Source organism: Lactuca saligna, chromosome 2, assembly GCF_052625555.1.
Source record: "Lactuca saligna cultivar CGN05327 chromosome 2, ASM5262555v1, whole genome shotgun sequence".
NCBI lineage: Eukaryota > Viridiplantae > Streptophyta > Magnoliopsida > Asterales > Asteraceae > Lactuca > Lactuca saligna.
The window spans coordinates 99,831,544-99,854,389 of record NC_136418.1 but is presented as its reverse complement, the minus strand read 5'-3'; the positions used below and the strand labels follow the sequence as shown (position 1 = coordinate 99,854,389).

The 22,846-nt window shown below is 34.8% G+C and overlaps 2 protein-coding genes across 2 annotated transcripts; one reads left to right on the top strand and one right to left on the bottom strand.

The window, feature by feature from the left end:
• The first annotated feature begins 5,554 nt into the window (after positions 1–5,554).
• LOC145028974 (high mobility group B protein 10-like) lies at positions 5,555–9,287 on the top strand. Its single transcript, XM_078977648.1, has 5 exons — positions 5,555–5,758; positions 6,372–6,450; positions 6,548–6,710; positions 7,145–7,629; positions 8,407–9,287. The coding sequence occupies exons 1-5, from the start codon at positions 5,586–5,588 to the stop codon at positions 9,052–9,054; spliced, it is 1,548 nt and encodes a 515-aa protein (XP_078833774.1). The 5' UTR covers positions 5,555–5,585; the 3' UTR covers positions 9,055–9,287.
• A 311-nt stretch (positions 9,288–9,598) lies between these two features.
• On the bottom strand, positions 9,599–10,774 carry LOC145028973 (ethylene-responsive transcription factor ERF062-like). Its single transcript, XM_078977647.1, has one exon. The coding sequence runs from the start codon at positions 10,684–10,686 to the stop codon at positions 9,808–9,810; it is 879 nt and encodes a 292-aa protein (XP_078833773.1). The 5' UTR covers positions 10,687–10,774; the 3' UTR covers positions 9,599–9,807.
• Between the last annotated feature and the right edge of the window lie 12,072 nt (positions 10,775–22,846).

Below are 22,846 nucleotides of genomic sequence, written 5' to 3'. Positions count from 1 at the left end.
AAAAAATATAAAACATGTATTCTTAGAAACGAACCATTTCCTAGTTTTACTAGCAATTCGACTATTTTGGAACTTGTACACAATGACCTATATGATTTCCACTATACTCCTTCCTTGGGAAATAAAAAATATACGATCAAATTTATTGACGATTGTACTCGGTTTTGCTATGTGTATGTAACGTCCCAAAAATAATAAAACCAAAATAGTCATTCATTCGTTACAAATAACCCAATCAAGTGTATGCAAAATGTATCAAAGTTATCAGAGTACAAATAGAAATTCATAGAATACGAAACATTGGTGGATGTTGAGTGATCACATCGTGCTCTTCCCAAAAGCTTAGTGAACACAAAGTTTAGTGAGCTCCCTAAAGCCATATTGCATATGGGCCCTGCCCAAATTGTATATGGGTCATGCCCACAGCATATTGCTTATAAATGATGATTAGTAAAAAGTAAGTTGGATAAGTACTTAGTTATACCCTATGTTATCATAATATTACATTAACAGGGAACACTTATTGAAAGTCTACTATTTAAAATTATAGTCGTTCCCTTATTGAAAGTTTACTATTTAATATTATAGTCTAGCCTAGTTTTAAGCTAAGACATATAAAGGATGCTTAGTTCCAGTTAAGTTGGATGAAAATATATTCATATACTGTATTGCAATAATATGGTATAAAAAGGAAAACGATTTTGTAAGTTGATCATAAGTATTATAGTTTTGTCTAACAATGAGATAGGACTTATAAAGTATGTTTAGTTCAATTAAGTTTGAATATTGGGTAACATCATATTAAGAGTGCGTATGTGTGATAGGAACGAAGAATAGAATTATGTCCTGTGACACTACTAGGTGTCGATGTAAGGATTACATACCGATGTACGCTATTATATTCCTTTGGATAACCAAATGTGGTGGGTCCGATCAGGCAGTTGAAACGATATGTCTGGTCATCTACCAGAGTAATATGACAACACTTGATTATTCTAGACGGTCTTATTAATTACATTGCTAGTGTGGACTTATAACACACAAACGTAGATGAAATGGGATATCATATTTATCAAATACTATGATGGCTTGAATTGCCTTAATGACTTACACCAGCCAAGGAAGCCCTAGCTGTGTAGTCAAACCATTGCTCTAAACAATTCATCAAGTGAAATGATTCTTCCTGATAATCTTGGACTAGGATCTATGAGAATCGGTTGGGATGGGTATGTATAGGTGTAATGTTTTATAGATATCTAAGTTATGAGATATGTCATATGTCTATATTGTTTGGTAACAGTTGGTTTTGCAGGTTTGATAATTATAAATTATTATCATAATAATATTATGGGATTTAAATTTATATGTGTCTCACCAGGTTTCCTAATCTAACACACTTAAATTATATGTATCACAAGTAATAGGGTTAAAGTAGTTGGAACTTGATTAAGATGTCGAGTGATAAAGAGATAACCTTCAATAATGTTTGGGACCATTAAGTCTTTTCGCTGTAACATATTTTATGTATTAATGATGTGTGTAAAACGAACTAGTTTTAATCCTACTACTTTAAACACAAAATTAACACACGAAAGGCAGTGTACCTATCAATTAGCAATATAGTTCAAGCAAGTAGGGTATCCAACACAGAGAACAGTAAACAATTAAAACAAATGCTAATATTATCTAAATAAAACAAGTAATACAAGTAGGGGTTTATCTAGTTTTGCAAGACTAGAAACTTAAATAATCAATTAATACCCAAACATAGACAATTAACAACTAAGAAGAACAAGAAAGGACAACTAGATTCAATGATAAAAGAGACTTCTTTTCAGATTCGATTAACTTATTTCTATGGTTGATTTCCTGGCAAGTGCAATGGATCAATATGTCAATGGTTACCGATTCCTAATGTGATTGGGTTCATGTTCACTATTACCAATCCTTTAGTAGACAAGTTAATTCAAACAATGGTCAATTGGTTAAACTAACAAGTTTCCTAGTGTTTAGTTCGTATCAAGTAAGACTCGTAATAATAGCTAATCAAATTTGTTCAATTCAATCAACTCATATGTGGTTGTTCATCACACATGTTCACACATTGATTTACATATTTTCTAGTTAAACCTAGTTTCATGTTCATTATTCCTAGGCATACAATCTTGTGTTCACAAAACTATATGATTCAAGCAATCAAGAAGATGTTCATGCAACTCAATAACTTACTTATTAACAGAAAATATTTATCATCAATACATAAGGATCTTTAACAAGCTTAACAAGATGAATATCCAAATCAATATTAATCCAACCAATCAATCAAACCATGTTCATAAGATTATCTCATCCAAACGGAAGTATAAAGCTTTTAGCTCATATCTACAACAATTAATACCCTAAACTCAAAATCTAAGGATTCAAACATGGTTCAAAACAAAGATTAAGAAAAGAAGAATAATTATTTGCCTATGATCTCTTCTAAATTGTCTCTTAGGTTGCAATCTCGAAAACTGAAGCTCCAAGAAACCTTCTGATCTTCAATAATCGCAGCTAGCCTATAGAAAGTGTTAGGGTTTTTGGCATAGATGTTATTTATTTATAGTTACCAAAAATCAACCCAACTCGTCGAGTTTTTAAGAATAACTCGACGAGTTTTTTCTACAATCCGCGTATACGGCGTGTACGACTAGGCATCTTCGAATCTGGAACATTCTTACCAACTCATCGAGTTGAGGCCCAACTCGTTGAGTTCACTTAGAATTAACATTTTCTCAAAACATGAAAGTCGTCCGAAATTTGTCTAGTTTTCAGAACATTTTGAATCTCGTTAATCGGAGTTACGGTTCATGAGATATGGTCAAAACACCGAAGAAGGGTCAAGCTATCCAACAACATCCTTCTTTCATCAAAATTCAAGATCCAAGCTTCCAATCACCAATTCCGCTTCCTTTTCCTTCCGAGCATGTCTTTATTGTTGAAAATGAAATATTTAAGCTAATTAAGCGCCTTTTGTTCATTAAATGAGATAAAATCAACATAAAGTATTAAGATAATGCATGCATTTTATAACTAAATATGCTCATATCAATTAATTATGACATCCTTAAGATTTTTTATTTTGAAATAATATCTTTACTCAAGACATGTTAAAAAAACGAGATAGTTTCCGCACAATGTTTTATTGTACCGAAATTTTCTACAAACAAAGATATTGTGATTTTTAAAGCATAAAGAAAAGTTTTTTTGGTTCTAAAAAATAGGAGATGTCACATAAGGTTTTCCAAAGATGTTACTTGTAAGATCAGTAGCGATATTGATTGTTCAATTAGGCAATGAAAAGTTGATGAAGGAGATGGATCGGGAAAAAAGATTTAGGTGAGCAAATGAGGGTTAATAGGGGAATGGATGGTCACTACCTTCTTGTAGGTTGCATCAGCGGCGTACAGAGGATGGTGGTAACAAGCGGTTGTCAGATACTCAAGAGAGAAAGGAGAGAGACATAGGGGATGTGGTTTGATGGTGGTTGATGGTGTATAGAGGAAATTACTGTTTTCAACATGTAGAAGATAAGATCGCAAGTTACAATTAGACATAGTAAAGATTGATGGACAAAAACTGTGTTTGACCAAAACTTTGATCAAGGGCGATATCAACAAAAAGATCTAAATGTGAAAAAGCTATGAATGAAATTTAATCAAATGTCCATATTTCTTCATTTTTGAATTTATGTTTCTGTTTTAATAAATGAAATTTGGATATCATAAACTTTGTATGGTAATAATTGTGTGTATAACATAGTTAGACATTTAACTTAGCATCTTATTAGAAACTCAAATCATTTTTTCGATCATATATTGGTTGGGTTTTATGTAATGATTTTTTTTTTTTAAAAAAAAAAAAAAAAAAAAAAAAGGGTATTCCCTCATAGAGCAGGCTCATGAACCACTCTTTTAGGTAATGGAGCTTTCAATGGAAAAATAGTAATTAACCTAATAAGAACAAAAATTGGGATACATGATACCCACGAGTATACCCATAAATCCATAAGTACGATGGTTATTTGCTAACTCATAACCCAATGGGCCGAGACTAGGTTTGTGATACGGAATTATAATCAGTTATTTAAAAATAATCCGAAAGATCATAGAAAATAAAACGTAAACGACGTTTTTTTTGTTGCAGTGATTATTTTCTCTTTTCATATTGATTATTATTATTATCTATCAAGATCACCGATAAAATATTTGAGAAATTAATATGAGAGGCTTATGAATTACATACATGGTAAATTTTAGGCGCACTTTCGCATTATATTTGATCATTTAATGGTGTTAAAAACAAGAAAAATAACCCACAGATAAAAGGAGAGAATTTAGTCTATAAATTTACCAAAATACCGAAATCTTCTCTTCATTACTTCCAGTTTGTGAATTTGAAACCAATGATTTAAAGGGCAAAAGGGTATTTTCATAACCGTAATAATCATTCAACCTCATCATCCTCAACAATCATCTACAAAGTTTATATCGAAACAAAATAGAAAATCCCACAAACATTTCTACATCATAATCATAAGGTTAAATTAGTTTTACGATATAAATTTCACCAAACCCTCCTTCCATTAAAAAGCTTATTTCATATCCCATTTCTGCAAATTCTGCCATGTCACTGTCTTTTGGTAAGTTATTTTCGCATTATTCATCTTGGATTTTAACTGTATGTCTGTATTCTTTTCATTAATTTAATCAAAGATATGATTTTCAATCTTTCTTAGGATGACCCACAAAAAAAAAAACGTAACCCCATTATTGTTCATCATCAAATGTGTAATCTTTCATAATAAAAGTAGGGTTCTTTTTGTTTCTTGCTTAATCAATGATTGATACTTCACTTTAGTTATCCCCGTAGACGACAGATCTCTCTTCAATCGTCTTTTTCCCTTTTGGTTTTGGTTTTCGTTTTCTTTTTTGTTTTATGTGTTTTTCCTTTATAGAAATCCAATCATGTTGTATACCTTTTTTCATAATCTTCGATTTCATCATTTTTTATCAATCAAATCGTGTTTAAACCTTGTTCTTAATCATCTCCAATGCATTTCCTATTTCTTTTTTAAATTTGGAAACGTACAATAATTTTCGCGATTTGATAAAAAAAAAATAGTAAATGCAATATATATTTCATAAAAAGTATTTTAAATACTTAAAGATTAAAGATTTAGGACTCGTTGATATATGTGTATATTCTTGTATATTATATTGTTATTATATGATCTCTTTTACCCAAATAGATTTATTATCTTTAGAATGTCAGAATAATAGATATTGTAGTTGTCCTATTACACTCAAAAAGAATCAATGGCTATGAAAGCTATATATTGTACAAATGCTACAAAAATGGTGGTTGCTCCTTACGAAGGTGATTCCTTGTTCTTTAGAAGCTCATTAATGGGGATGGAGTTTTCCTTCATTTTTGTTTCAAACACGTTGTAGACAATGAAGATTCATATAATTAATGAATGGGAGAATATGGACGTATTGTTTGATTAGTGTAAAAGGTAGGAGAAGGTTGAATGTGAAGTTGCGATGACAACATTTTCTTCTACAGAAAACAAATTCTCAGTTCCAATCAAAGAGAAGAGCATGCAGTATTATCTTTATCCACCTCCAGTTGGCCAATATGAAGATGTTATGGCTAGTTACAAACTCTTCATGGATACTCTTGGGAAATTCCATGCTGCTATGGGAACAAAATTCAAGTAAGCTTCTGTTTTTTTTTTTTCTTTAATTTTTTTACTCCTTAAGCCCAATTCCAATAATATGGGTATATGAGCCCAATACTAACAATCATTGTCCCACATGTAAGCTATAAAACCTTAGAAGGAGAGATTTTTCATAAAGGTTTGGTTGTGTCACTAATCCCCCCAATTTGAGTTTTTCTTACTGTGATTTTTATTAAAGCTTTGAAGTTTGGTAGAAATGTTCAGTTTTACCTTTTTTTGTGGTTTATAAAATCATTTAAGTTTGGTTTTCTGGTTCATTAAAGCCTTTAAGTTTGACAGAAGTTATCAGTTTTACCGGAAAAAGTTGCAAAAAGAGTAAAATTGAAAATAAAAAGTTGCAAATTTGAGACAGTAATGGACCTAAAATACGACTTTGGGTAAAACCGACTGAAACTTGCAAACTTAAGGGTTTTTATAGCATTTCCCCTCTTATATATGGGAAGTTGTTGTGTACTTGATTTACAGTGTGATTGGCGAGCTCAGGGTTGTTGTGTACTTGATTTACTGGTGTTGTGGGCCACTTTAAGGGTTGTTGAGGAACTTGTTTGCATAAGAGATTGATGTTATTCTAATACTTTGCATGTTGTAGGATTCCGATTGTTGGTGGAAAGGATCTTGACTTGCATCGCCTATTTATGGAAGTCACTTCTCGTGGTGGCATTAAAAGGGTACGTGCCCTTTATCTTTCTTCCCATTACTTCTCATTTTCTTATCATTTTTGTTACCTGTTTCCATGTCATGATGAAATTGAAATTAATAATATAGGTTCTTGAAGACAAAAAGTGGAGAGAGGTGACTAATGTTTTCAACTTTCCACCCTCAGCCACAAACGCTTCTTTTATCTTGCGCAAGTATTACATGTCACTCCTTCACCATTTTGAACAAGTTTACTACTTTAAAGCAAAAGCATGGACTCCTGTTCCTACTGGTATGCCAATAACTCTTCACTCGACCAATTACATGTTATTCTAATTTCTACACCTTTCGACACTTTCACTCGAAAACATGATTAGTGTACATAACATTTAACAACTCCTTTTTTAATGGGATAATGCCTTAAAAGTCTGTAAGTTTTCATGAAATGTTCGGTTTTACCATTTTTTTTTATTTTGGTTCACTAAAACCGGAGTATACAATTTCTTTTTTTCAATGTTACCCTTTTTGCAGGTTTACCTGGTTAAACTGAATATTTCTACCAAATTTAAAGGCTTTAATAAACCAAAAATATGCAAAAGGATAAAATTAAAAAAAAAATGTTGCAAACCTCTAGTTTGTTAAAACCAAAAACAAACAAAAAGGTAAAAGAGAAATTTCGTGAAAACTTGAGACCTTTTATGATATTATTCCGTTTTTCTAATTCAGATACTTGGCAAAGTACAAAGTCAACTCTCACTTCAATGTCCGAAATGAATAAAGTAATGCTCCCATTACCTGAAAATCAAGACCTCGCATCAGGGAAGAGACTGAGGATGGAGACAGATGAAGGTTCGCCGGAATTAGGTTTTCCGGTGACCGGAATAATCGATGGAAAATTTGAAAGTGGGTATCTTTGTAGTGTCGGAATAGGTGGAGAGCAGCTACACGGGGTTCTTTATCAGACGACTACGTGTACCCCATTATGTGGAGTAACTCAAGATGCAACCATGGCTAGGTGTAGACGTAGACGTAGGAAGAAATCTGAAATGAAGAAGAGGGATCCTGCGCATCCGAAACCTAATAGAAGTGGATACAACTTCTTTTTTGCCGAACAACATGCCAGACTTAAATTACTTCATACAGGAAAGGATAGAGGGATTAGTAGGATGATCGGCGAACTTTGGAACAATTTAACAGATTCTGAAAAGGCGGTGAGCATGCAAAATTAAAAGAAAGATTCTTATTTTTGTTTGCATGTGTTACACAGGACAAAATTGGATAGACTGTCTAGGGTTATTGTCTATAACGTTTATGAGGTCATTCACATCTTTTGCACATAAGACAGATCGAAAACAAGTCCAAATTTTCCACCTTTTTAGGGTGGCACAAAAGTTGTTAATTTTTGTCCCACTAGTCAAAATGTGCACCAAACTCAATAAATTTGTTTCTGCCATGTCATGTCATCTCTATTTTTTTGGATAGGATAAAAGTTCCAATTTTATGGTTCAAATGTAGTAAAACCTATACAGTCATGTCATGTTGACTTTTTTGGGTGGGATAGAAGTTGTTAAATTTTATCTCACTTGGTATCAGTCCAAATGTGCACCAAACAAAGTGAAACTTGTTTCTGTCATTTCATGTCATGTCTACTTTTTTGGATGAGACAAAAGTTGTAATTTTTTATATGATGACAGTCCAAATACAATAATTCATATGTTGTCACGTTATGTCATGTCTACTTTTTTGGATGAAACAAAAGTTGCAATTTTTGATCCAATAACAGTTAAAACCTATACTGTCATGTCTATCATGTCATGTTTACCTTTTTGGGTGGGACTGAAGTGTCAATTTTTATCTCATTGACACAATCCCAGTCCCACATTGTTTCTCCTCTTTTTTGGTGTAACAAAAGTTGCAATTTTTGTCCAGTCATGTTTTGTTGGATTGTTGATATTGTTTTTATTTATTTATTTATTTTTTTGCTTCAGGTTTACCAGGAAAAAGCAGTTGAAGATAAGGAACGCTACAGAACTGAAATGGAGCATTATAGAGAGAATTTCAGAAGAGAGTCACTCATAAACAATACAGTAGTGCCATTGCAGCAACAGTATTTCACAAATATGATGCTGGATGACAACCCTGAAAACGATGGTGAAAATTCTCATCAAACTGCTGAAAACGAACTGAATTCAGGGTATTATGACAATGAAAAGAGCAGCAGTGAAGCTGAAGAAGGTACTAAAGATAAGGACTTAAATCGTGAAATTCCATTAGAAGTTGAAATGGGAGGTGAAAATGATGATGCTATAATGAAGCCAAAGGAGGAGTTTGCATTTGGTAATAAAAAATCATTTGATATTGTTCATGAAGATAATCAGTCGGTGTTTCTTCATGGATCACTTCAACAAAACTCAATATCTGTTCAAGAAAACGAACCACTAATTGAAAATGAATCAATGAAAGATGGAAAGAGTTCTGATAATCAACCGATGATTCTTCATATTAGTGATGAAAACAAGAGAGAATCGGATAACAATCAAGAAAAGGATTTAGTGTACAATGCAGAAAACTTTGAGAAAGATCCAGAAGTTTTTAAAGAAACTGAAAAGATTGAGCAAGAAACAGAAGACAAGTGAAGGAAGGATCCTTTCTTGATTAGGACTCCAATTTTGACACGAGAGAATAGTAGTTCATGACTTTATCAAGTTTAGCTTTCCTCAACAATGTTGCTTTTAGAGATTTTAGTTTTACCTTTTATGTTTTTATCTCTATGTTTTTGTTGGTAATATGTTGGTAAAACTAGTGTTTTTGTAATTCCGAGACATGATACTTTACTTACATTGGAAAAAATCAGGAGTACTATGAATGTTGATTTGGCCAAATTAAGTTGTTTCAATAAAAGAGTTATTATTCTAACAACACAGTAGCGTGATACTTAGTAGCTACAAGTAGTCCAATCAAATCGTTGACCTTTTTTTACAAGTGTATCATTATGAAAACACCTGTGATTCGGTGTTTTATTTTTACTCATGTATGCAAAGATTGAAGCCCACTCCTTATGTGGGTCCATATAGGTTCTTGAGAAGATGCTTCAAGTTAGGGTCCATATAGAAAATCCTAAATTTGAAAGTGAGTACCTCAATTAATAATTCCAAATAAAAATAAACAAAAGTCAAACCCTTAAAGAATAATTGTTTCCATTAACACTTGAAAGTTGAAGCCTACCAAAACCAAAACTTGGAATCAAGATTTAAAAACGAAAAAGGGTAATCGAAAAAGAAACCCAAAAATGCAACAATGGGTAGATTCTTGATTTGTGCCATAAGGAGCAAAAACATCATCAAACGAAAAAAAAAAAAAAAAAAAGTACAATCTATGAGCGTATGTAGTCAAGAATCAGAAACAAGAATAGCATCCCATATCATATCCATGTCCAAAGATGGCATTCGACTTAGCTGAACCCCTTCAACAACATCTGATACCTCTTCTTCCATCTGCTTTTTGATTTTTTCATTGTTTACCTCCGAGTTTCTTGAAGTTTCTGATAAGGTGTTTTCTTGCAATGGTGGTGATAGTTTAGCGATACCCTTTTGAGATAAAGCTTGTAACTTTGCTTCAAGAAGAGCTGCAGTGTTGCCATTTATTGAATTGGCTTTCAACTGGTTCTTCAAATTTGGAAAATTTAAGTGCGCATAATCACCTCTTAATAAATAAGCAGCTGTATCATATGCAAAAGCAGCGTCTTCAGCTGTATCAAACGTCCCAAGCCAAACCCGTGTTCGGTTTCTTGGTAATCGGATTTCTGCCACCCATTTTCCCCAATGACGTTGCCTTACCCCTCTAAATAGCTTCCCTGGTGAACAAACTGATGCTAACAAGGATGTCCTTTTGAGGGTAGTTTCGGGAATTTGCCTCCCTGTATACTTCATCGGCTGAGTTTTGGTAGCCTTCAACCAGTAGTCACCATAACTTGACATGTTTTGAGGTTGCATGATGGTCGTCAATGATGTTTCAGTCGCTTGTGATGAAGTTTGGTTGAGTTGTGAGAATGTTTCAAGAAAATTTATCGGAAACGATGGTGATGATGATGATGAGGATGATGATGGTGATGATGGTGATGATGATGATGATGATCTTGAAACGCCATTCCATATGATGGAATTGCCAAAAAACTGTGGATGTTTGGCATATTCTTGAAAATAAGAAGTAGAGATTATTGTTTCTTTCTGGAGGAAAGTATCGATCTTAGGAAACTGATGATTCTCCATTGGTAGTGATCTACTTTGTGAATCGGAATTTAGGAAGACGAAAAATGAGAGGTTCGAGTTATATAGAAGTATGAAGGGAGTATGACTTTTTATATTTTATGTTACAGGCCACCAGATGTCACTGGTGATTTATATTTTATACTCAAAAGTCAGATCTAGAGTTAAAAAGGCTCATCAAGATTAAAACCCCACAAAAAAGTTCCACGCTTTCGTGCTCACCATTCATGATATTCTTTTGTTGACGAATGAAGTATTGACACGTCATCTCTTGGGAGTTTATGTGTTATTGTGAGGTTTGATAGATATTGTTGTATATTGTTTCTTGTTGGTGAAACTTGAGAACACACAGGCTTGCAAGTTTATTAGTAGTGATCATGTGATGTCTAATGAACCTTTATTGCTCTTTTTCTATATTTTTGTTTTCCTTTTTTTGGTTAATGATTAGACTTTGTCTTTAGATTAAGAATTATGATAAACAAGTTTAGAGATAATATAAAATATTGAAGGCTGTAGGTGTTGATGGCTGTGTTTTGGCATCAAAGAAAGGACCAACTCATGATTGGCACATGTTTATAGGCGAATTAGAAGGTAACATGCATTTCAACCTTATTATTATTATTCTAATTTTGGCAAGAAAACAACTATGACCAAATCGTTGCTGTTCTTTTTTGGATCTTAACATATGAGACGGAAAACTGAATAGAACAAATACAAATAGGGCATCTACTATTAAAAAAAAAAGACGTGTAGGTAGTACAATAAAAGAAATTATCTTTTTCACACTAAAAGAAACCCCCAAAAAAGATATCAAAGCATGCATAGGAAAAATCGATAACTACATTAAATTATGCAATAGACAAGAGGTCTCTTGCTCTCCATTTATACAAATAGGGTCTACCAAATGAAAGTAAACAACAATAAGTCTTTGTAAACGTTTTTAAAACATTACTTATTGTGTGATGGAATGCTAACAGATTCTATATTTCTATACATGCGTACACACATAAGAGGCCATTTTTTCATGGGATCTAAGAGGACTAAGAGACATGAGGCCCTCTTTTCTTAAGGTTTCTTTTTCACCTTTACTAATGTTCATATATATATATATATATATATATATATATATATATATATATATATATATATATATATATATATATATATATATATATATATATATATATATATATATATATATATATATATATATATATATATATATATATATATATATATATATATAGGGGAGGGTTCAATTGAGAAAAAAAAGGTTGAGAATGGGGAAATCATTCTCAGCCAATCATTTATTTTTGCCGCAAAAGGCTCCACCGTACCGACAGAAATGGGAAACGAATGCACATGTGTTTTCCAACATAACATATTTCCTTAAACTATGCTAATCATTACCTTAATATATACAAAAACATAGTTTTTTCATTTTTTTTAATTTTTTATAAGCTATTTTTATCAAAACATGATTTTAAATATACCAAAATTCATGATTTTTTATTCTCTACAAATAGACATCCATATTGATATAGTTTTAAGATAAAATAAAAAATTTATTTTTTTGATATTGTCAGCTATCGTTATTCATAAATGAATAACAATGCATCAGGTTTTATTACAGTACATTTGTTATTCACTTATGAATAAAAAGTATATATATATATATATATATATATATATATATATATATATATATATATTACAATTTAAGTATCATTCATATATGAATATAGCATATAATAGACATAGTATATTCATACTTTAATATTGGACGATGAATTCACTTGTGAATATTAACATAATATATTCACTTGTGAATATTAGATGGTATATTCACTTATGAGTATTAAATGATATTTCATATGTGAATATTACATAGTATTACATGGTATATCACATGTGAATATTACAGAGTATATTCACTTGTGAATATTAGATGATATATTCACTTATGAATATTACACAGTATATTCACATATGAATATTACAAGGTATATTCACTTATAAATATTGAAGGTATCTTGACAAATATATATAATTTTTATATGTTATTCACATATGAATAACATAAAGACTTGCATATTTGTTTTGTGTTTTTAATAATCATATACTGATTCAGGTGAGAAAACATATTCATATGTGAATATAACGTGGTAATTTAGTTTATGCTTCCGATTTCGACTTCAGATGCGACATCCTATCTCTAATCGATTTCTCAATTTGATTTTGATTTCCGAAAATCCGATTCGGAACCTGTGAGTATCGATTCTAAGTCCCTCAATGTCGACTGTGATTGAGAGTCCAGAACTCCAATTCCAATTTCATGAACAACGAAGAAATTCCGGTTTAGTTGAAGAAATCTGGATGATTATTGAAGGTTGGAGGAAATTTTTTGATGATGAACGAACAATTATCGAATTCTCTATAGTTACGTATTTGAGATTGAAGGTTATTACGATATTTACAAGTTCGCCACCGTGTCTTTTATGCTTAGATTAAATGAGTGGCTGAGAATGATTCCCCCATTCTCAACCTTTTTTATTTTCTCAATTGAACCCACCTCTCTCTCTCCCTCTCTCTCTCTCTCTCTCTATATATATATATATATATATATATATATATATATATATATATATATATATATATATAGTTAGTTAGTTAGGTTTATACATAAACTTTAAATATTGTGTGAATGTATAACTAATTTTAGACCAATCAACTCATAAGGGTATTATAGTAATTTAGTTAAATAAATTAATTGTTACCTTAATTAGATCCTATCTTTATGGAAGATAATTTAAATTTCAAAATCAAATCCTTATATTTATGTATTAAAATCATTTGTTGTGCAAATTGTCGTCTACGATCTTTCCACAACCACTATAATTCAGCCTTCATAAGCAACCACCGTTGGCACCATCAATGGTGAATCATCTTTTCTGATCAATTTCTTTACATCGACTTCGTAGGTATGTATCATTCTTTTTTCTTTATGTTTTATTATCTTACACGTATATAAGTATCAAAATTGTCAGAGATGTTTTTTCTTCTCCATTTGACCTCTCTGCCTCTTTTGATTATGCTATTCTTATTTAGCAAGGAAAGATTGTCATGAATTTTTTTTATTATGTTATTCATATTCAACAAATAGAAATTTTCCAAATTATGATATTTGTATTTAGCAAGCTAAAAATTGTCATGGATGTGTTTTTTTTATTATGTTATCCGTATTCAGCAAATAGAAAATTGCTATGAACGCATTTTTTTGTATATTTTGAGAATTATGTAGATATGGGCATATTTTGATTATTAGTGCTACTATTATTTTAGTTGATGAGGGTTGCTGGTATCGTACTTATATCCACAAAACTATCAAAGTATCATTTTCAAGATAGATAATATGATTAAGATTTTGTTTTTGACATTGTGATATTGTTCTTAAAAAAGTCAAAATCAGTCTTGTGCTAAATGATTGACTTCTTCTATGACCTACTGTTTTATTTTGGTAAATAACTTTGTTTTTATGCTAATTTAAAAAGTCAAATTGATGAACAGGTAGTAGTTGATATCAATCAGAGAAAGATGGAAATACAATATTTTTATGGTAGCATTTTTATACAAGTAGATAGCGGGAGAGGACAGTGATGCAGGTAGTAATCGGTATGGATCGGAAAGAATGGAAACACAAAAAGTTGTAGACATTGTATTATTAAAGAATTCTTCAAGAATGCTTAATTTTTGCAAGAATTATTCGGTTAATATCTTCACTTTAAAATGTAATATGATTCTTAAAGAATTATATTGATAAGTTTTATATTATTTGATAGTATTATGTCTTTTTTGTATTTGTTCTTAAGGAATGAAATGTATTTCATATATGTCACAAATTTGATGGTAGTAATTATTGAAGAATGAAAAAACTTATTTATAAAGAATGAAAGAAGCCTTTTGTATTTTATTTTTAGATAAGGAAACATGTTTAATAGGATACATGTGTACAAGGCGATTTACCATTCTGGTAGAATCAACTATTTTACAGTAGTAAACTGCTAATTAGTTTTCATTCTTTCCTAATATATATGTTTAACCGTTGTTGAATGCTAATTATTAACCATTCTATCAAAATAACTAATTTTACAAGAAGGTTTTACATTAGGCTAAAAGAAATTATTAAAAAAATTAGATAATATCATTGTTTTTAATAGATTGATAAAAATACCAACTTTAATCCATGAAAATGAACCAAAAGAATGAAGGTATTCTTAAAGAATTTTCAATATAGTGTAATATATCATATTTTTATGAATGCATACATAATAATCAATGGGGATGAGCGTGAGACGGAAGCGGTACCGACTCGTCCCGTTCCCGATTTTCCGAATACCGAATTTGATCGAAAGTTAATCCCGAGTACCGAACCGAATTAACATCACCGGTACCAGTACCGAGAATGGTAGCGGTACTCGGTACTAATACCGGTACCCGCGGTACCGATTCCCGAATTTCATGTATTTGGAGTACCAAGTACCGTCTCGTATTTTTTTAATTCGGTACGGTTCGGTACCAGTTCCGGTACGGTACCGGTACGGTATCAGGATTTGGGACAAACTGTTCATCCCTAATAATCAATAGAATTAACAAAAATAATGAAGGTATTCTTGTAGAATTTTCAATGTGCATAATTGTTACACCATATTCTTAAAGAATGCACAAACAATAAAAATTTTAAAAATATATATACGTTTATACAAATCATTGTTAACGATACACAGTAACTAAGTTAAAATTTACAATATATAATATTCTTTTTTGAAATCTAATTTAAATTTCATCACTTAATACGTTTATTTTTCATAAATTATTGTTGAAAATTTTTACTAATTTACCCTCACAATTAATTAGGCGTAATTATTTAGTAAATGTTACTCCATGTTAATATCATGTACCTTATTATCACAATCATTCAATTTTTTAAATCTGATGGACCAAAAATAGTCATACATTCACACTATATTTATAGTTCATATAGGGAAATCTTCAAAATAGTCCCAAACGTTTGGGAAAAGTTACACTTTTGTCCCAACATTTTTTTTTGAACAAAAAAACTAGATAAATTGAACATTTCGGCCCTATGTTACCGGTAACCTTCATTTAGCCGGTTAAATTGGCTTATGTGGCAAGGACTTGCTGAGGTGGTTGGTGAGTCATTTAATGGCTTTGTATTAAACTCTAAATAGAGTGGAAAACTTCATTCGTGCCCTAGCAGACAACGATTGAAGCAGGAGCAGTGGAGGACCAAGACAAATGTCTTCTTCGTCTTCTTCATCTTTAGTGAATCGTCTCAAAAAGAGGTGCTACTGTTGTGATCCTGTAAGAAGATGGACTTCATGAACTCCATTAAACCCAGGAAGAAGGTTTATAGGATGCCCAAATTACCAGAAGGACTCAAAGATTGCAAGTACTTTCGTTGGGTGGATCCTCCTCTACCAGGCTAGTGGTATGCAGATCTGTTATTAGTATTACACAACAATGTCAATTTGGAGAACCATCGAATGTTTGGGGATTTTGGGCACGAACAACCAGTTGGGAACTTTTTTTTAGAGATGTTGTGGAACAACCAATGGCACGACAACCAGTTGCACAACAAGTAGTGGAAGGATGAAGATGGAAATCATTGCTTTATGTCTCTATGGTTTCTTTTGTGTTTTTGTTGGTTATGGTGATGGATTGGTAGGATAGAAAGTTGTTTTAATGTATTTTGGTTGTGTTTGTTTTGGTCATGACTAAGGGTTGTTAGTTTACTATGAATGTAGTATCTTGTGACTCATATGATTATGACTGAAGTATCTAGTTTATGTATGAACTTTAAATGTGTTGATTGTAATCAATGAATGGAATCAAAGTATGACTATAATAAGTTAATAATGGACTTAATACACAAACAAATCAATACATAATGGAGTCAATCATGCATGACCGGAATCATGCATAACCGGAATCATGCATAACTAGTATCCATATAAGCAAACATTGTAAGCACAAGTAATGTATGCATGATTGGAATATATAAAACAAGTAATCAATATAACCAAAGGGAACATAAACATTGTTAATCATAGAACATGTAGTAATATTAACCAAAGCCAAACAAGTTTTATGGCAAGTTGTGTAAATCCCCAAAAACATGATCAAGGGGCCCAAAGCCTATAGTTTATATGGATGTAAACAAAAGGGGCTATCAACAAAAAGGCTTTCAACAGTAGAGGCTTATCAACAAAAAGGGCTATCAACATTTTCCCAAACCCAAAAGTTTTATACATGTTCTTAACAAAAGTAGGGATTAGAAACACCCTAATGTAGACTAAGGGGGTTGGATGAACTCATCCCCTTTCCATTCTTGACAACTACCACCTTTTGCAACTTGATCTCTATTATCCTTTCTGAAGGCTTCCTCCTCCTGACTTGATTCACTTTGCTCCTCTTTGTAGGCCTCCTTCGGACTTGATTCAATTGTTGTGTGATAGGTATTTCTCTCTCACCAACCATCCTTTCCTCATTCATCATTACCTCACCCATCCCTGGCTCATCTATGCCATCCTCCTCATTCATCCTTTCCTCATCTCTAAGTGCTTGATTTGTAGGGAGTTCTTCAACTGTTATTTGGCTAGAAATTCCAACATCATGTAACAAGCATAACAAAAAGGTCAGTTAGCAAGATTTAACATCACAAAATGAATAATGAGAAAGCATACTTATGACATAACAACATCCACATCTTCAATTTGTTGTGCTTGTAACAACGTAAATTTCCTAAACAATTTTTTGCATTTTATAAAAACATAATTCATTTATTATTCATAAAAACATCTTTGTTTGAAAACTCAATTCATAACATATATCAATCCCAAGATCTCGTAGCATAAAAATCATGTGTGTGTACTGATCGAGCCGACGCCTTCCTGCGATCCTCACTAGTACCTGAAACACATAACACAGAACACTGTAAGCAGAAAGCTTAGTGAGTTCCCCAAAATACCACGTATAACACATATTAGCCACTCAAGGCTATAGCTCTGTGGGTCCGTGCACCCAAACTCTGTGAACCCTCAGGTTCTAACTCTAAAAGCATGCACAACATAAATCACATAGAAGAATGCAGTGCAACACACACAATATATATATATATATATATATATATATATATATATATATATATATATATATATATATATATATATATATAGCATACAAACATTGTATCACATAACTCTATTTACCTACTCAAGGTAAAGTATAGTGAGAAGACTCACCTCGGATATCTCAATAAATCTCTGACTCGGTAACTCTGGTCTAGCCCCTGTCTAATCACATAAAATAAATACTCTAATCAATACAACTCTCAGGGCTAGGCTAATCTCTTCCTCTCAATACATCCTCTAGGAAGGGTAAAAGACTATACAACCCTTCCGATGACTCTAAAGTCCAACATTGACTAATCCCTAAAAGTCAACGAAGTCAACGGTCAACCTTGACCAAACTCGCCGAGTGTGCAACTGTGACTCGGCGAGTCCACACATGCTCTTTACTCTCTTAGTCCTCATTCGACTCACTGAGTCAACCTCAACTCTGCAAATCATCACTCATCACAATATGTGAAATGTCTCGACCTAACTCGCCGAGTCCGGCTCCTAACTCGGCGAGTACCATTGTGCACTCTGCCCTCTAGATTCCCTCTGACTCACCGAGTCACTTCCCCAACTCAGTGAGTCACCAACTGTGTGATTATCGGGAAAACCCTTGTCCTACTCGTCGAGTTGGCTAAAGGACTCGGTGAGTTCATGCCATGCTCAAGCTGATCTGACCCCTTGAGGTCAGATCCGCTCCTCTAAACCATTGATCCAGCTTCCCAAAGCATTATAATCACGTAAATCTAACATCTTGGTGCACATGCAAAGGCACAAAGGCCTTATTTGAAGATGTGGCCTCTAAAATGACATCCTAAGTTCATAACCTCCATTAATACCCATAAAGCTCAAGGGAAAAGGGTCTCTGGACCTCCTTGGGTCCAGATCTACAACACCAACCCGAGAAGGGACCAATTACTCCATATAACCATCTTTTAATGGGGCTAAAAAGCCTTAACTCTAATAATTACACCATAAACTGAAGGAGGGTTCGAATGAATACCTCAAAATGAAGTCTCTGAGCCCTGGAATCACTAGATTAGCACCCTTTTCAGCCTCCTCTTGTCTTGGTCCTCTTCTATTTGCAAAAACACCAACAAAGATCCAGAAATAGCTTCTTTCCTCTCACAAACGCTCTAGCTCACTTAGGGTTTCTCTCTGGGGTCTGGTAGCCGCAAATGACGGCCATAAGGCCATTTAAATAGGCCCCAAACCCGAGGAATTAGGGTTTCATTAAACAACGTGGACTCGCCGAGTCCTTGGGGCGACTTGCCGAGTCCAGCCGTCCACCCAAATAATGATTCGCATCTCTACTCGGCAAGTCTACGCATCAACTCGCCCAGTTCTTCCACAAAACTAGAAATGAAATCGAATAAGTATAATACCTGAAATTCCGGATGTTACAATTCTCCCCCACTTGAACCAGACTTCGCCCTCGAAGTCTCATCCCTGAAATAGCTTCGGATGCTGCTCACGCATCTCCCGCTCTGGTTCCCAAGTCAAATCAGATCCTCTCTAATTTTGCCATTAAATCTGCACCAGCGACACCTCCTTGTTCCTCAGAACCTTGATCTTCCGATCCACAATCTCCACTGGTCTCTCCACGTAGTTTAGGCTCGCATCCACCTGAATGTCCTCTAACAGCACTACCGCCGACTCATCGGCTATACACTTCCTCAGCTGAGACACGTGGAAGGTATTATGTATCCGCTCCAACTCTGCAGGTAGCTCCAAGCGATACGCTACACTACCCACCCTCGCGATCACTCTGAACGACCCAATATACCGAAGCCATAGCTTGCCCCTCTTCCTGAATCGAATCACTCCTTTCCAAGGAGATACCTTCAGGAGAACATAATCACCGACCTGGAACTCAAGCTCAGATCGTCGCCTATCCGTATAACTCTTCTGGAGACTCTGAGCGGTCAAAAACCTCTGCCTAACCTGTTGTATCTGCTCTGTCGCCTGAAGCACGATCTCTGTGATACCCATCACTCGTTGCCCTACCTCTCCCCAACAAATGGAATTCTGGCACCTCCTCCTATACAACAGCTCAAAGGGTGGCATACCAATGCTCGAATGATGGCTGTTGTTGTAGGAGAACTCCGCTAAGGGAAAATACGTGTCCTAACTTCCACCAAAATCCAACACACATGCTCGAAGCATGTCCTCGAGCGTCTGAATCGTCCTCTCGCTCTGTCCGTTAGTTTGTGGGTGGTATGCGGTACTAAAATGCAGCCTCGTACCCAACTCCTCATGAAATTTCTTCCAAAATCTAGAAGTAAAACGCACATCTCGATATGACACAATCGAGATCGGCACCCCATGTCGCGATACCACCTCTCTCACATATATCTCTGCCAACTTCTCCCAGAAGAACTCTCACTAATGGCGAGAAAGTGATCGCTCTTTGTCAAGTGGTCTACTCTCACCCAAATTGCATCGACACCCCTCGCCGTTCTCGGTAATTTGGTGATAAAATCCATGGATAACTGTTCCCATTTCCACTCTGGGACTTCCAGTGGCTACAACTTACCATGTGGTCTCTGATGTTCGGCCTTAACCCTACAACAGGTTATGCACCTCTCAACAGACCATGCTACATCTCTCTTCATACAGGGCCACCAATACTCCCTTTTAAGATCCATAAACATCTTAGTCGCTCCAGGATGGATCAAGAATCTCGATCTATGTGCATCCTCCATCAAGATGGTACGCGTTTCTCCAACAAACGATACCCAAATCCGACCCTGGAAGGTCATAAGCCCTATGCTATCGATCACAAACTCCGACACCTGTCCGATAACTCGCTCTCTCTTGCGGTTCTCCGGTCTCACTGCCTCAGCCTGAGCCCCTCTGATGGTGTCCAACACCGGAGTCATCATCGTCAATCTGATACAAATATCCAGAATCGGGGCGCTCTTTGCTCTACGACTCAGGGCGTCGGCTAACACATTAGCTTTGCCCGGGTGGTACAGGATATCGCAGTCATAATCCTTTACCACATCCAACCATCTCCTCTGATGCATGTTCAGGTTTGGCTGATCCATCAAATACTTCAAACTCTTGTGGTCCGTGTATATCGTACACCGAACCCCATACAGATAATGGTGCCAAATCTTGAGGGCGAACACCACAGCCCCTAACTCTAGATCGTGGGTGGGATACCTTGCCTCATGGGGCTTCAACTGCCTCGATGCGTACGCGATCACATGCCCCCTCTGCATCAACACCACGCCCAACCCAGATATCGATGCGTCACGATACACCACGAAGTCCTCCATCCCCTCTAGAAGAGTCAACACCGGGGCTTCGCACAATCTCTAGTGAAGAGTCTTAAATGAGGCCTGCTGCTCTGGGCCCCAGCTGAACACCACACCCTTCTGGGTCAACTTGGTGAAAGGAACAACAATCTTGGAGAAATCCTTGATGAACCTCCGATAATAGCAGTCGAACCCTAGAAAACTCCTAATCTCAGAAGGAGATTTAGGCACCTCCCAACTCATCACCACCTCGATCTTGGCCGGATCGACCAAAATCCCCTTTTGGTTAACGAGGTGACCAAGAAACTGCACCTCTCGTAACCAAACATTGCACTTGGAGAATTTGGCGTAAAGCCTCTCCGATCGCAACATGCTGAGGATCTCTCGCAAATGATCCTCATGCTGCTCCCTGGACTTCGAATACACCAAAATGTCGTCAATGAACACAATCATTGATCGATCTAGCATCGGTCTGCATACCTTGTTCATGAGATCCATGAACGCTGCAGGTGCATTGGTGAGCCCGAATGGCATCACCACAAACTCGTAATGCCCATAACGAGTCCTGAATGCGGTCTTCTAGATATCCTCCTCGCGCACCCTCATCTGATGTTACAATACTTCTGCTTCACTCAATCCAAGACCTTCAATTTTTTGTAATTCTACTTCACGAAGTCCAAGACAGTCCATGATCTTTTCTGTAGTGTATAAAGATTTCTTAGGTTGTCAATTGTTAAGCTCATATGATTGTGAAAATATGGACTTGCATCATTTTCACTCTCAACATTTGGAATGGCAACAAGTTCAGGCTCACATTTAGGAAACTCAGAAGTACCCTCCCCATATTCTGTTTGGACTCCTTCACTAGATCCCCTACCACCACCTCTATTGCCTCTTCCACTAGATCCCCTACCACCACCTCTACTCCTTCCTCCACCAACCCTTCCACCAGCCCTTCCACCACCTTTAGATCCTGTTTTAGTTCCTGACCAATTAAGCAAATTAGGCTCCAACCTAGGCCTGCCCATTTTTTTCTTTGGTTGAGGTTCTGGAACCACTATAGGATTCTTGCATGATGTTTTATTGTGTCCCCTTTATAGACAATTTGTACACTGGACAGTTCTACCCTTGCTTGACACTTGAGAGTACTTGTCTTAATTTTCTGAAACATGTCTTCTTCTTTTAACACTAGGCCTTCCTGGCATCCTCTTTTCAATGGGTGGAAGGGGCTTAGTGTAACTTGTTTCTTCCCATAAGATACTTCCATTAACTGGGTGTATATTCTGATCATAAGTTGACTTGTAATTATTCTTTCTGAACCAAATACTTATAAAGTTAACGGGATCTTGATTGGTGTACAATATTTCCACTTGTGCATGCACGCAAGGTATTCCTGAAAGTTCCTATAATCTACAAGCACATATTTTTTCCTTCAAGTTAACTCCATAGTTTTGAAACCCATTCCTTACTTCTACAAACATATAAGACAGAACATAAGATACAAACACATAAGATAGAACATGTAAAAACAAAACAATTAAGAATACTTACTTAATGTCTTCTCCAAATTCTTCCATCTTTGTTATCGCGGAAGAACAAACTTCACCAACCCATTTTTCAGCCTCTTGTTTCAGATTGAAAGCCCTTTCCATCATGTAAATCATAATCTCTTCAAGCATAGTTAGAAAAGGTTTATTTCTTGCA